At 40.1% G+C, this 15,996-nt stretch overlaps 1 protein-coding gene across 1 annotated transcript in view; it reads left to right on the forward strand.

Annotated features, from left to right (window-relative positions):
* MUC5AC (mucin 5AC, oligomeric mucus/gel-forming) overlaps nt 1–15,564 on the forward strand; it is a 53,584-nt gene extending 38,020 nt beyond the window's left edge. The window contains exons 32-49 of the mRNA XM_065402609.1: nt 76–296; nt 1,767–1,941; nt 2,128–2,378; nt 4,848–5,031; nt 5,453–5,654; nt 6,398–6,576; nt 7,325–7,394; nt 7,717–7,820; nt 8,750–8,784; nt 9,855–10,032; nt 10,813–10,917; nt 11,117–11,157; nt 11,598–11,720; nt 11,826–11,924; nt 12,889–13,017; nt 13,860–13,917; nt 14,519–14,624; nt 15,315–15,564. Coding sequence (XP_065258681.1) covers nt 76–296; nt 1,767–1,941; nt 2,128–2,378; nt 4,848–5,031; nt 5,453–5,654; nt 6,398–6,576; nt 7,325–7,394; nt 7,717–7,820; nt 8,750–8,784; nt 9,855–10,032; nt 10,813–10,917; nt 11,117–11,157; nt 11,598–11,720; nt 11,826–11,924; nt 12,889–13,017; nt 13,860–13,917; nt 14,519–14,624; nt 15,315–15,564 — 2,510 coding nt within the window. The remainder of the gene's footprint in view (nt 1–75; nt 297–1,766; nt 1,942–2,127; nt 2,379–4,847; nt 5,032–5,452; nt 5,655–6,397; nt 6,577–7,324; nt 7,395–7,716; nt 7,821–8,749; nt 8,785–9,854; nt 10,033–10,812; nt 10,918–11,116; nt 11,158–11,597; nt 11,721–11,825; nt 11,925–12,888; nt 13,018–13,859; nt 13,918–14,518; nt 14,625–15,314) is intronic.
* The last annotated feature ends 432 nt before the right edge of the window (nt 15,565–15,996 follow it).

A 15,996-nucleotide genomic window follows, 5' to 3' on the forward strand; every position in this document is an offset into this window, starting at 1 on the left:
CTAATGCAGATTTTTCAATGATTTTTTTATGTTTTCTCTTTGTATTTTGTGTATTCTAATGGTTGTTTTTTATAGGTGAAATGATTTACAACGAAATAGACAAGGATGGATGTAATTTTTATGCCATTTGTAGTAAAACATGTTCAGTGGAGCGATTTAAGGGACCATGTAAATCAACAACTCCAGCAACAACAACTACACCTACAACTTCAACATCTAAACCAACTACGACTCCCACTACAACAGTTAGTTCAACCACTAAAATTGAGTGTCCTGATGCTAAACCTCCCAGAAAGGTATCGATCTCTTATCTTGTACAGCCTTGAAAATACCTTTAATAATAATGGGACTCGCAGGAAAGAACATTATAAATTATTTAAAACTGAAAGACCACATTTTTTTTAAACAATTCTTGTGGTAGACAATGTGCAAAACTGGTATAAAACTCTTGTATGTTAGTCTGAATATTACAGGTTAATTTGTGCAACCTGGTATCTGCAAATTTCAAAGAGAATTAATCTTCCAAAATATTTGTATTGCAAATGAAGTGGATAGCTATTTCTTCTCTCCATTCTGTAATGGCCAATCTTGCCCCTTCTGTACACTGGAGTAAGAGATGGGAATGCCTCTTACTCCTGGGTATGACAGCTCTACACTGGACTGAGAAATCTTGAGTATGCTCAAGATAGTGTGGAAAACTCTGTGTCTTTGGGCCTACTCTACATTGTAACCCACAGAGATGCTTATGGTGTGGTAATCTCCCTTGTGCCTTGACCAACATCCCTTTGCATAACCCAAGCTCTCACTCTTTCTCATGATGGCCTTTGGGCTGTAGTATCATACATGTTGCAAAGGCAAAGGGACAATATGATTCCTCTGGGTTAAAACACACCTTCAAAAATTACCTCTGCAGCCTTGGTATAGGTGGGAGTTTCGGGGAGGATGTCACCCCCCCCCCCCCCACTCTGATCATCATTGGGGAGAGATCTCTCATGCTAAAATGGGTTGCTCCTCTCCCTGACTGACAACTCTGTTTCTGATGTATAAAGCAGTGGAGATCTCCAGGCTTTGTTGCTCATTTAAGTTTACACTGGCTGAGTCTCAACAGAATCTTTTCTCACATATGAAAAATAATGGAAGTTCTGTGCATGCACCGGTGCACTGGTGTCATCTACAAGGATTCTGTGAGGAAATGTGTAGGATCACGAACTCCGCTCCCCTTGCCACAGAGCTTCCCCTGCCCTCCTCAGAATTCCCGTGGTACTGCGGGTCCAAGAAACCTGACTATGCTTTGGAACACCAGATGGTACATTGCCACAGAGCACCATACTGCCAGGGTTTAATCTTAAGGTTTTCTTTTGCCATAGACACAAAAGTAGCAGGAATATTATCATAAGGCAGAGCAGAACAAATGCCTGTAGGCAAGGCTGCATAACCCTTTCCATTATAACTGTCTGTTTTCAGTTTTTATAAGTTTCAACATTTTCCTTGATTAGCTGCTTTGGGTTGAATTGTTTTAGAAGGTTTCAGCAAAAACCGTGCCACTACTGCTCATCTATTTGTAGTGTAAAATGTACTGCACAATAACTGTCACCAAAATTTCCAAAACATGGATGTCAAACATTAGAGATAATAAATATATCATAAGAAACATAACCCCCCAAACACTGCAAGCATCATAACATTTTGGAACTATAAATCTGTATAAAGCTCAAACCTAATTGTAAGCTCTTGTGACACCAATTCCTTTTTTTTTTTTTAAACAGATGGGTGAAACATGGAAGATATCCAACTGTACCACTGCAACTTGCGAGGGAAATAACAAAGTTGTTATACAGAAAGTGAAATGCCCACCTGTAAAGAAAATTACCTGCGCCAACGGATACCCACCAGTAGAGGTCTTCAGTGAGGATGGCTGCTGTTACCACTATGAATGTGAATGTAAGTGACAACTAAATTAAGGAAGAACATCACTGAAAATACACAAAACACGTAAATAGAATATATGGGGATTTGTTTTTCATGGTTCCAGGGCTATCTAGAAGGTTGTGTTACTGGCTTAACTTTCTAAATTCTTTCTTGTAAACCTATTTTAGTCTTAGCATCTACATTTTATCTCTTTACCAGGTGTCTGTAGTGGCTGGGGTGACCCTCACTACATTACATTCGATGGAACCTATTACACATTCCTTGACAACTGCACATATACTCTGGTGAAGCAGATTACTCCTAAATATGACAACTTCCGTGTTGACATTGACAATTATTTCTGTGATGCGGAAGATGGACTTTCCTGTCCTCAGTCCATTATTGTTTACTACAAGTACACAGTGGTAGTGCTGACGCGTGAACTCTATAATGGAGTGATGGCTAATAAGGTAAAATATAATTCTTTAACGTTTTTGCAGTGTTCCTATTAAGTTTCCTATTTCAGCAAAACAGAAATAAGGTGTACAGGCATTTGTCTGAACCTCGTGTGAAATATTGAGGGCATTTGTGTTTATTATAGCACAGAAATGCTTAGGCAGAGGGCATCATAGGATAAAAAATATTATGCCAATTCTCAAGAAGCAAACATATAATAGAAGGTTTAGAGAGCTAGAGCTATCCTTACTGGAAAAATAGAAAATTATGAAAGAGGTGGATATATTTGTCAGAGTTAAATTCCCAAGAGTGAGGAAGTTCAAAAACTAGGGAACATGTGGTATTGTAAAGTATAAGAGTAAAGTCACCAAATGAAATTAATAGGCAGCAGGTTTAAAACAAATAAGAGGAAGTATTTCTTCACACAACGCACAGTCAACCGAAGGCCAAGACCATAACAGGGTTCAAAAAAGAACTAGATAAATTCATGGAATACAAGACCATCAATGGCTATTAGCCAGGATGGGCAGGAATGGTGTCCCTAGCCTCTGTTTGCCAGAAGCTGGGAATGAGTGACGGGGGATGGATCACTTGATGATTACCTGTTCTGCTGATTCCCTCTGGGGCACCTGGCATTGGTCACTGTCAGAAGACAGGATACTGGGCTAGATGGACCTTTGGTCTGACCCAATAGGGCCATTCTTATATTCTTTTGTAAGATTAGATTATGAGTTCTAGCACGAGACACAACCCCATGGAATATGTTATTGAGGCAGGTGAATGAAGCAAGGTATTCTGTTTTTGGATCTGATTAAGACACAGTCTTTTGTAAGGGCTGGTGTGGAAATGCATTGCTCTTGGGGGACTTCTGTCTGATGCAAACTCATATATTGTGTGCAAAAAATCAATACAAAGGGGCACAGATATACACCAGAAGACCAATTCTCCCCTGATGGTGCAAACCAGCAATCACTTCACGTTAGTTGGCCAAATGGGGATCTCCCCCTGAGTATGGAGATCTTTGATGAGCATAAAGCCCCCCCTAATAGCTCCTTCTCCACTCCATTCCTATTTGCTGGCACAGAAGATGTAATTGAAGAGAAGGGGATGAACTAGAGCATCCATTTACCACAGTAATCCTAAATTGCTGTTGGCAGTTGGTGAAAATTAGAAGTGTCCTCATGCTGCCCTATTTCATTTTGGGGACTGACCTGGCATTCAGATGGCTCAGGATGGTGGGAGGGGAGATGCAAAGGTGTGTGTGTTCCCCCCCCCCCCCCACACACACACAGAGCTGTGCCAAGCACTCATAAGCCACTGTCAGGGACAGGATAGGGCAGTGTTTCTCAACCTTTCCAGATGACTGTACCCCTTTCAAGAGTCTGGTTTGTCTTGTGTACCCCCAAGTTTCACCTCACTTAAAAACTTACAAAATCAGACATAACAATACGTTCTCATTTTTACCATAGAATTATAAAATAAATCTATTTGGATATAAATATGGTACTTACATTTCAATGTATTGTATACAGAGCAGTATAAACAAATCATTGCCTATGAAATTTTAGTTTGTACTAACTTTGCTAGTGCTTTTTATGTAGCCTGTTGTAAAACTAGGCAAATATCTAGATGAGTTGATGTACCACCTGGAAGATCTCTGAGTACCCCCAGGAGTATCCATACCCCTGGTTGAGAACCACTGGAATAGGGCATATTGTAAAATGTAGCCCAGTGATTCCCAGTCAAAACAGAATGGTACTTGAGGGATCTGCAACTCTCCCTCCTCCATCCCAATCAAATGAGAAAGGAGTTAAGTTCCTAACATAGAAATAATTCCTGAAGAACAATATCACCAACCAAAGGTCCACACTTTTGTTAGCACCTGGAATTTGTATGTGGCAAATGTGAGTAACAGCTTAATTTAAAGAGGAAACAAGTCACCATATAAAAATGATGGGTGAAATGTGTATTTCAATATGAGTTCCAGGGGCTCTCCCTGTGCTAGACACCCCTCATGGTTTGGTCCATTGTGACTACACAATGATGACAGGATTATAACAGAATAACAGCATGAATCTTGCTTCAGCTTAAAAAATTACAGCCTAGTCATTTTCTGTAAGGAAAAATGCCTACAAAAAGACGCAAATGATATTTTCACTCATTATATTTGGCCTTAAAATAATGTGTATTAGCATAGAGCCTGCCCAGATGGAATATGACCAATTGCATAACCATGCTAATTGAACAGGACCACTCTGATAATTAGTCCCACAACTAAGTTATTCGGGGACTGTAAAGCAGCATCGAAAGGGAAAAAAATGAATACGAGTTATTATTATAAAAACCTGGTGTGGGATATGAGGAACATGGGATATGTCATCATGAAATGACATGATTATAAAGATTAGTAAACAAATTATTTTAAAATATGTGTCTAACAAAAGTGAATCCTGAAATGACATCATTTTTAACCCCATATGCAGATTATCTTCAATAAAACGGTTGTCAACCCAGGCTTCCAGAAAGATGGCATTTCTATTTACATGCTTGGCATCAACATGGTTGTTGAAATACCTGAGATTGGAGCTACCATCACCTTCAGCGGGTTGATATTCTCAGTGAAACTCCCATTCAGCAAATTTGGCAATAACACTGAAGGACAGTGTGGTAAGATAGATGCATTAATCCTCCTCTTCTCACTCTCCCTATGTTTATTCCCTGAGCCAGATAGTTATTCAAGCTTACCATAGACTGAAATTCCTCAAATGTAAAGTAAATGGATTTAGGGAGAATTTGGGTCTCATTCATTGTTACTTTTTTATATTACTTCAATCTGCTTCTAACAAATAGGTTCAAATGCTTAATATTTCAATGACCTGATTTTTGTCTTATAATTTTAATCTTACATAAGCAATTATTATGTAAACTCAAAGGAAATGATGCACTTTGAGTATCAAGCAATCTAAACTTACAAGGAGTTTGATCCACTCACTATGCATACCAGTTTTGAATTTGATATTAACATAATGGGTTATGCACTTTGTCAGTGGCTCACACCCTTCTGATCTGGTTATGTTTGGTCTTCCAGGTACATGCACAAACACCAAAATAGATGACTGCCGCTTGCCAAGTGGTAAGATCAGCCCTTCTTGTACCCAAATGGCTCCCCACTGGAAGGTTGACGATGACAAGAAGCGATACTGTGTAGGAACACCAACACCAGGACCCAGCACCCCCACTCCAGCTCCCAGCTGTCCTCCGTCTGCTCTTTGCAAGATAATTTTGAGCGAGTAAGATACAAAAATGAATTAATTTACTCTTCCTTAACTAAGCAAAAGTATCCAAAAATCTTATAAAATGATGGAGATAAGAACTATATCCCAATCAAGCCCTTATCAACAAATACAGGGCCAAATCTAGGGTGGCTTTATGCACATATCTGAAGGCCAAACAGTTGTGTGACAGCTGCAGAGGGGGGCAAATGCAATAGAAGTCCTCTGCAAGTGGAAATCACATACATGTTTACACCAAGGAGATCTCCATGATGATTCCACAGCTCTCTAGGAGAGGGTATGGAGAATATCAGCAAGTCAGGGGCCTGGCAAGTAATAAAACCCAAATCTTCTGGCTTGCAGTTATGTGCTTTAACCACAAAATCATCTATCTCCCACATGTTTTCCATGGTATATCTATCCACATCAAGTTATATTTTTCAAACAGTAACATCACTTTACATTTGTAAGATGCCTGATGTGTTTGGTTTATGAAAACTTAGACAGAAAGACAGACTCCTTTCCCCATAAAAAAATCTAAAATGGGTGTACATTGTACATAAAAAATGTTCTACATGATGGTTTCAAACTTCTCAGCCTTTCCATTCTGGAGTCTTTCTCCCACATTAAATTTCAGTCAGAAACTCATCTCAAAGGAGAAGGACAATATGCTCACACTGTGATGTTCCTCTTTGACAAGAATAGATTTTGTATAGCAACGGTGGGAAATGAAACTTTTTTCTTCTCTGTTGTGTTTAAAGAGTCTTTGAAGAATGCCACAAGGTGATACCACCACAAGATTTTTACAAGGGCTGTGTCTTTGATGCATGTCACATGACCAATACATCCATGCAGTGTTCCGGCTTGGAGATATATGCCACTCTGTGTGCCACTAGAGGTGTTTGTATTGACTGGAGAGGAGAGACCAAGGGCAAATGCCGTAAGTACTGCAGCATTAACAAATACAGGTGTTAATGAAATAGTAACTGAAGGCTTGTTCAATAAGTTGGTCCTGCATCTCACACTTACTCAATGTATTTAATAGCTCTATAAAAACATGAGCAGGTCTGTCTCAGTGGTTTAGTGGATAGAATATGGCAACATTAATTCAGATGATCCAGATTTGGAACAAACTTTGGATACCTAATTCACAAATGGTTGTCAGCATGGAGCATCACAGAGGTGATACTGTAAAGGTCAGATTCTCATCTCAGACCAATGTAAATCCAGTGTAGCTTCAGTGAAGCAATTGAAACTATTGTGGATTTACACAGGTATCACTGAGACTAAGAATCTGGCCAGCTGTGTTTTGCGAAAGGGTGAGCTACTACTTTGCTTCATTGTAGCACCCGCTTACTCGTTACAGGAGAGTAACATGAGATTTCAGAGAGGGGAAGAGAGGATTGGAAAGTTACTGGTGGAAAATGATGATACAAAATGAAGGGTTAAACTAACAGTCTTACATCCCAACTCAACCTAGCTCATGATCGTTACTCACTGCTTCACTGAGTGCTCTATTGACAGAAACCCAGAATGAATATGGGCGGGGGGGGGGGGGGGGGGTTGGAAAGACCACTTAAAAGCCTGGGACCTTAGATGCATGGGACCTCTTTTGACAAAATATAACCCAAACTGAAATGCAATCTCTCAGCTTTTTAACCTTGTTATATTTTCCCCTTCCCATACAGCATATAACTGTCCAGTGGGCAAAGTGTATAACCCATGTGGGCCTCTTAATCCTGCTACCTGTGATTCAAGGTATGGAAAGAACATACAAGCAAACCATTTAGTTCAATGTGTCCTTATGGATTTTTGTCACTTAGGATCCTTTATTATCATAGTGAATAATTCATCTGGTGAATTTTGGCATTTTTCATTAATAAAATCTATCATTATTCAGCCAGATCTAGTAATTAATAAAGAATTTAACCTGTAATTCCTATTGCTTCTTAAAAGAACTGAATTATTTTCCCTCTTCACATGTATCCATCATCTAAATGCTGTGACTACCTGCATGGATTGCACTTGGCTGTTAACTGTGAGAGACCTGTACTCTAACATATGCCTCTTTCCACTCTAGAGCTGTTCAATACAATGGCATTGGCCTAACTGAAGGATGTTTCTGCCCTGAAGGAAAGTTTCTCGTCAATGCAAACAGTGGTGGTGTCTGTGTCTCTGATTGTCGTAAGCATGATGTTTTTTACTTTACGAGTAGATAGGGCTCTGGACTGGGAGTCATAAGGCCTGAGTTCAATTCCCATCTCTGCCACTGACTCTGGGCAAGTCTCTCCAGTTCTTTAGTCTCCCCATCTGCAAATTGGGAATAATAGTAGTTATCCTCCTTTGTGAAGCATGCTAAGATCTCCTGATGGAAAATTCTATATAAGAGATAAGCATTGTTGTTGTCTATCTAGAACTTGATCCAATGTCCAGTAAAGTGAATGGGAGGCTTTCCACTGATTTCAATGGGTGTTGGTTTGGGCCCTTGATAGTTTTATAAAGAATGCTGAATATGGTGAATATTGCTTATGAAAGCAAGTAACTAATAATGCTGGCTAATTCCAGACCTGCTACTGCTATGACCCATGCAAGATTCCCATACACCACTCTGCCAAAGCATCTCGACCCTGCCCTGTAGCACTCCTCCTTTTACAGTGCTCTGCCTCTTCTCAGCACAGCCTGATAATCATAATTGCCAGTTTGGTTATTTGATGATGTGGCTCAATGTGCACTGATAACTGGGCTCAGAATTCATTTCACTTATATGATCTTAATTACAGCCATTGTATGCTGAAGTGAAAAATGAATACATTACATTTGTTCTACCATCTTCCCTGCCCCCACCTTATTGTTTATTTTAATTTTAAAGTGTGTCCTCAGTGTATTATGAACCTGTGAAACATTCAAACTGACAAAAAGGTATTTCTGATGTGTTGTTTTCAGTATTTATCTGAAAATAGCATCAATGTTTGAATGAATCTGTCAGCCCTCTTCTTCTAGGATCTATCTGCAGGCTGTTTCTGGTTGCAGTAGCCTGACCCAAACCTATCACATTTATTCCACATCACCTCAGTAGCACTAATATTAATATCTATCCTTTCATTTTTTTTCAGGTATCTGTATAGGACCAGATGGACAGCCCAAATTAGTGAGTATTGCAATTAGTATGTTTTACCAAATATAGATTGTAGAGCTCAAGGAACATTTGGGGGTTTATGAACATGGGGTTTGCCAAACATTCTAACAGATTTTGAGGAATATTTATTTTTGGAAAATGTGCGTCCCTCTTAAATTGTAGAAAAAAAAATATGCAAGTGTCTGAATTCTGGAACCCTGTGTAATTTTATGAATGACTAAGGCCAGGTCTACACTACCGCGGTAGTTCGACGGCTGGCAATCGAACTTCCGGGTTCGATTTATCGCGTCTGGTCTGGACGCGATAAATCGATCCCGGAAGTGCTCGCCGTCGACTGCGGTACTCCAGCTCGGCGAGAGGAGTACCGCGGAGTCGACGGGGAGCCTGCCTGCCGCGTGTGGACCGCGTCTGAACCGCGGTAAGTTCGAACTAAGGTATGTCGACTTCAGCTACGTTATTCACGTAGCTGAAGTTGCGTACCTTAGTTCGAATTTGGGGGTTAGTGTAGACCAGGCCTTAATTATAGATAATGGGTTCTTCCATTTCTAATCTTTCCATTACATTCTAAAAATACAAGGACAAATAGCAGTCCTAGAGGACCAGCATATTGGTTTCCTTTATTTTCTGGAATTTGGCATGCAAAGTTTATTAGAAATGAAGGGCTGGATGGAGGAAAAATTAGTTATAGATAGCAAACTTTGCAGTCCCAATTCTTTAATTCCATCTAATTTCTACAAGACCCATTTTATAACCTGACGTACCTGATATGAGAATTTTGTTACGCATTCAGAACACACATGGGTGTTCCCTATGCTCTTTCAATTATATTTCTTGTATCTTTCACACAATCTCTAGGAATTAACAGATTTATGCAAGGAAAGGTGGTCATGATCAGATACTTTTAGTAACATATGGGGTCCTCTTCTAAGGATTTTCAGAGTTTGAGGTTCCCTCATAAAGATTAGTCTAGAAATTATATAAACATGAATGATGCTGATGCAGCTGTGCATAGCTTTAGCCCTGAACAAGCTAACTAGTGCAAATAGTCTGACTCGGTTCTAAACTTTTTTTTTTTTTTACAGCCTGGAGACCAGTGGAAAAGCAATTGCCAGGACTGTGTTTGTGACCGGTACACTGTTACAGTGCGGTGTACAAAGCGCCCATGTAAACCACTCCCGCCAGTTTCTTGTGATGACCCAGGGTTTGTTCCTGTCCAGTCGCTGACACGAGAAGACCCATGCTGTGTCCAGACTGAATGCCGTAAGAATCCTCTCAGCTCTTCCATGTGAAAAATACTGTATATATCGTGGGGAACTTGTGAGGCATCTTTTCAGCATTTAATTTGGAATTTACTTTCTTCATATAGTGCCCACTTGTGCCATCACAACCCCCACACCTTTTGTATAGCATTTACAAGATGTCTGAAGGGAGCACCTTTTAAAAAAAAAAACACATTTCATTTCCAAGAGAGAGAAAAAAGTATTTCACCAGCAAAGGGAAAGCATGCCTACCAAAAAGTCATTTGAAATGTCCAATTATTTTAACTGTTGGAAGAAAACAAACTGTACTGCCCCTAATAAGTAAATAATACCACCACCAACAAAATCTCTCTAAAACCACCTCATCCCACAAAAAAACCCCACTGTCACCAAAAGTTCTAAGCTATTTCACAAAATCTCTAGAACTTTTACAAACTGGAGTAGAGGTTTTATGAATTCCTGAAAGTCACCAGAGTCTCCATCCCTATACATTTTCTCTTTCAAACTTGTCTCTGACTGGAGAGAGAAGTTTCCACTAATCCGCTCTTCTGAGCTAGAACATTAAACTATTTGTTTTAAGAATTAAGGTTAAGAATAAAGCTCATTAACTTTAAATGAGGCTTTACAGAGGTTTTTCTAATCCCATCCTCATGCTTGCTCACAGAGCTAGGGTGCTAATTATGGCCCAGTGAGGAAACTTCAGAAGTTCTTGTTCATACAGTACAGAATCTTCTGTACTTAACTATGTTGAACTCCTTGTTTTCTGTCTTACATTACATAGGATGTGACACTAGCAAGTGCCCCGAATCAGTGGCCAGCTGTCAACTAGGATACGAGTTAATCCCAGAAGTATTAAATGGAAATTGTTGTACTATCTTCACATGTAGTAAGTATTAAGCTCTTCTTTTGTGAATTATCCACACCTGTCAAGATGTTGAAGAAAGCAGTCTGAGCAGCACCGTGTAAAGAAGTTACATTCTGTTGTTATATCTTGTCAACAAAATGACTGATAGCTTTTCGTGTCTTTCTGCTTCTTTTAAAAAAATTACATTTGCATCACACTGTTTTGTTTTTTCCCCTTACAGAGCTAAAAGCAGGCTGTGTAACCAATGGAACTTTCTACAAGGTATGTACATATATGTTACTTACTCTAACACAAAACGTATTAGTTTGCAGCGCCTAGCACAATGGGGTCCTGGCCCATGACTGGGGCTCCTAGGTGCTACAGTAATAACAAATAACCACAACAATGTAATAGAACAAAAATTGGTTCAGAATCCTAGCAGGGGCCAGAAAGGTATATTCTTTGCACAAAGGCTGAGTTAAACATTGTCCATTACTTCATCAAAAAACAACATTCCATCACCCTCTGCATAAGCATAAGGAATTTGCCCCAAGAAAAATAAGGTACTCATATCACCAACACTGGGACTCTGGTTAAATAAAGTGGGTCAAATTTTCCAGTGTGGTTAAAGAATTTAGCCCAGTATTTCTGATCTGTGAGATCTGTACATGAAGCAATTTATTTTTATTGACAATTAATACTCCTCCTTTGACTTTGTTTAGCCTGGAGCTGTCATTCCAAAAGGTACCTGTGAAAAGTGCACCTGCTCTGCCAAAGTACAGCCAGACAGTCAGAGAAACATCGTTAACTGCCAGCCCATTCCATGTGACACTGAGTGCCCACTGGTGAGTGCCGCTTTTTGTCCCATCACCCACAATTTAAAAACCTGCCTGAGAGGAAACGAGCATCCTTGACTCAGCGCAATTCCTTTTTTATTCCTTTACAAACAGGGCTATGAATATAAGATAAAATCTGGACAATGCTGTGGCGAGTGTGTACAGGTGGCTTGTGTACTGAAGATGGAGAATAACACAGTCCATGTGCTTCAGGTAACTACTGCTTTTAAGGTTTTGTGAACTCCAGTCTCCTTCTTTCCCTTTCTGTCCCGGTGTTTATCACACTCGCTCGCTGTGTCTTCTCTCATGTTAGATCTCACTCCGTGCTTGGCCAGTCCCCAGGACAATGGGGCTTCCATTCTGATTGAGGCTTCTAGGAGCTACTGCAATAATGATAGCTTTCAGAATTCAATGTTAAAAGCAATGTAGATAAAAACACTGGGCCGGGCTTTGCCCTCGGTATGAAAACACAGCACTCATTGCTCTCAATGGGAATCACTCTCATGAGGGCAGAATCTGGCTGCATGTGGCCAATTGCAATTGGAAGCTTTATAATATTACTGGACAAATCCTGGCGTCAATGAAGTCACGGGAAATCTTGACACTGTCTTGAATAGTATTAGGGTTTGCCCCACTGTGTATTTTCTCAAGAGGAAGAGTATGTTGATATCTTTACAAAGGAAACAATAGGTCATTACAGACAGACACGTCTTCAGCGCCAAGTTCACGAGTATATACACTTTATTACAACTTGAGGGTATGACTGATGACAAAACAAAGAGACTGTTCACAGCCACTTTGTCTCCCTTCCAAACCAACCTGTACACTCACCGCATTTTTCTTGGTATCGCTAATTCTTATTGTACTATTATCGCTTGACTGTAATTCAGTAGTAGTTGAGTAGGGATAGGTGAATCCATTATTAAAACGATCTTGAAAGTGTAGTATATAGTCTCCTCACACTTTCAATGAACTGGGTTTTATTACTTACACAATAGTAGCTATGCTGCTAACATTACAAAAGCCCTCAACAGGAACTCCCCTGATTTAGCCCTCAAGGACTGTAAATGACCTTTTTGCAGAATAATCACACTGTAGTAGATAGTATGGAAAAAAAGGATTTTTTAAAGACATAATGCGTAGATTTCTATTAATTTTTTACAACTGTTACTTACAGGCTGGAAAAGTCTGGCATAAGCCTGGTGATAACTGTACCTTCTATAAATGTGAACACACTGAGGATCAGTTTATTCCTGTCACTGTAAGGAAAGCCTGTCAATCCATATACCCAGAAGACTGCGATCCTGTAAGTACTACTAAATATTCCTCTAATTCTCACGTTTGTTGCCTGGGGAAGGATAGGCAAAAACAGTAGGACCACTGTGTCCAAAGATTATACCTATTATGTGGGATGCAATTCTAATTATAGCCTATTCAAATATGGTCCCTTTGAATTTGACTTGAGCCAAAGTTATGTGCTGCGCTGGATTACAGAGCATGGAGTAGAGAACAGAACACTCAAAAAGGAGTGGGATTTTCAAAAGTGCTAAGTGATACAGGAGCACAAATTCCATTGAAAGTTAATTGGACTTGTGCTCCTAAGTCACTTAGGTGATTTTGAAAATCCCACCCACTGAGACTAAATAAGGTGAAGGAGAGTACATTATTTTGAAGGGGAATTGATTGAAATAAAGCCCTCCAACTCAGTCAAGATTTTGGGATGGACTGGAACCAGGGCCGCATAGGTGGAAGGTCAGTATTTTATTAACTATGTGACCAATGCTGGTTTAATCCTTTACTTGCAACACTTCAACTTCAGTCACTCAGAATTTCATGTATCTACAGCATGCAGTATTTAAAAGTTGGGTTAGTATATACAATATTAGAATGCTTAATTCTGAGGGTAAAAAGAGAAAATGAGCGCCACTCAATGCCAGCCTGTAAAGAAGCTGCCTATTACTGGTATACTGATGCAGAAGTTGCCCCTCACTGGAATACCATCAAGCTCCCCCAGCCCTCCTTTGAATCAGCATCGATCTCAATGCAGACCTCTTGCTGGCACCAAGGAAACTTGGGAAGCTGGGAAACCCCCCAGGTTGGTACGTACACTCCAATTCTGAATCATTTCCCCCTATTTCTGCATTCCAGGCTGATATCATACTAAGTGAAGATGGCTGCTGCAAAATATGCCCATTACCCCGTAAAAGTAAGTCATGCTAATTTTGTGGTGTAAAGACAAAATACATGGTCTAAATAGTGCTTTGAAGCATATTACCCACATTGGGTGGCAGGTGCACACATATACTGGCTGGGCTGATGTGATCTGAGGCATTATGCCTGTGTAGAATAAGTTCAGGCAGTTTGTCTTCTGCTGGGGCAAGAGAGGGGAATAGGGAGTGGCTGGGAAAAGAACATTCCCAGCACACAGTACAGTTACTTTGAGAATGTATAGTATGTGCTTCTCCCTCCCTACTGCTAAATACTAGCCATTATGTGGAAGAGATAGGGCCATGCTCACTCTCCAGCATAGCTGGACATGTTCTCTTCGAAGGATAGAGTGACACACCAATCATGGTAGCTGGCCATGCATTTAAGAGGTGCCAGTGGCAAAATTCAGTCTGGGCTGTGCACCAGTGCTTAAGGGAGAGGGAGCCTTTTTCCCTCCTTGAAGCAGCAAGAGCCACAGTTTCGCCATATGTAATTAAAACAGGTGAACACATGATGGCAGCTCCACCGCTCTGTTTTCTATCAATAATTGCATACGGTAAACAAACATATTTTCAATTATTTTCCCTTTATTACTCCAGTTTGTGGACTGCATAGTACTCCCACTGTCATCAGACACAATGAATGCATCTCTTCTGTGCCTGTTGAACTAACATACTGCGAAGGCAACTGTGATACTTCTTCAATGTAAGTGGCTACAAGCTCATTACTCACTCTCCTTGTATGATTGTCCCTGTGTCCTCTTGGCATTCATTCATTATATTGGTGGCAGGGAGCAAATTATGCATTTCCACCTAACAAGCAGGTGTTTGTTTCTGCTGTGTTGACTTGAATTTCTGATATCTGCTATGTTACAAGATGTTAATTACCTTAAGACCCATCAGTTTTTACTAGATGGAAGCTCGGTGGTATAGCGACAAATGCCTTTAACCTCTGACATCCTGACTTGAACTCTTGCCCATTTAAAAATGAGGTTGCTAGTCTCATCCTGGACATCATTTGTGCACTGATGATGTATGACCTTGGCTAAGTCATTTAGCCCCTCTGTACCTCAGTTTCTCCATCTGTATAATGTACATAATAATATTTAGCCACCTTTGTAAAGTACTTTGAGATTTTTGGTTGATAATGCACAGTATTAATGGAGGGTAAGATTCTGCCACTCTTACATGCAGCACTAACTTCTTCCACAAATAGTCCCACTGAAATTATATTTAACCACAGTATTGTCACAGTAATAATGTCAAACCGATTGCTTCCAACACAGAGGCACCATATTTGGTGATATCTAGCAATGGGGGTGTATTTTGTTGTTGGTTTTTGCTGCAGTATTTCTAAATCTTTCTTTCTTGTTGGCTTTGTTTTGTGGCCAATCAGATATTCCCTTGAGGCGAATGTGATGCAACACAAGTGCAAGTGTTGTCAGGAGGTCAAGACCAGCAAAAGACAGGTGACCCTGAGCTGCCCTGATGGAAGCACCACTGATTACTCATACATCCACGTGGAGCAGTGCGATTGTGCGGGCACGGAGTGCATCCCCCAAACCCCTCCCACCACTCCAGCACAGCAGCAGGAGCAAGAACAGCAGCAACAGGAACAGATCCAGCAGCAACAAGGGCAGTCCTAGAACCAGGAGCAGAACCAGAAAAAAGAACCAAAACCAGGAAGAGTAGAATATAGACTGAAATAAATCTTTTCACTTTTTTTTCCTAATAATAAACAAGTATCCAAAGCAGCTAGAATTTTGGACATATGGATGAAATTCCTGTATACATGCTAGAAATTTCTGTTTCCTAATTATTTCAGCTTCCATTATCAACGGGTCTCATTGCTTTGAGTGTCTTCTTTTAACTTGAGAGGTGCAGGATTAGGAAATCTTGAGGTTTGTTTTTTCTCGGCAGTGCTGTACTATATGACTGACAGCTTTTCTTTCAAGAGGGTGGGGTGAGTGGAACTATACTCTAACTAAAGTCCTTGATGTAAATCGTAGTCTCTTTTTGTCTTGAAATGTTCCCTGTGGTGATTCTGATACTGACTGCCCAAGGCCAAGCATAGAACA

This window comes from Emys orbicularis, chromosome 4 (assembly GCF_028017835.1).
Source record: "Emys orbicularis isolate rEmyOrb1 chromosome 4, rEmyOrb1.hap1, whole genome shotgun sequence".
Classification (NCBI taxonomy): Eukaryota; Metazoa; Chordata; order Testudines; family Emydidae; genus Emys; species Emys orbicularis.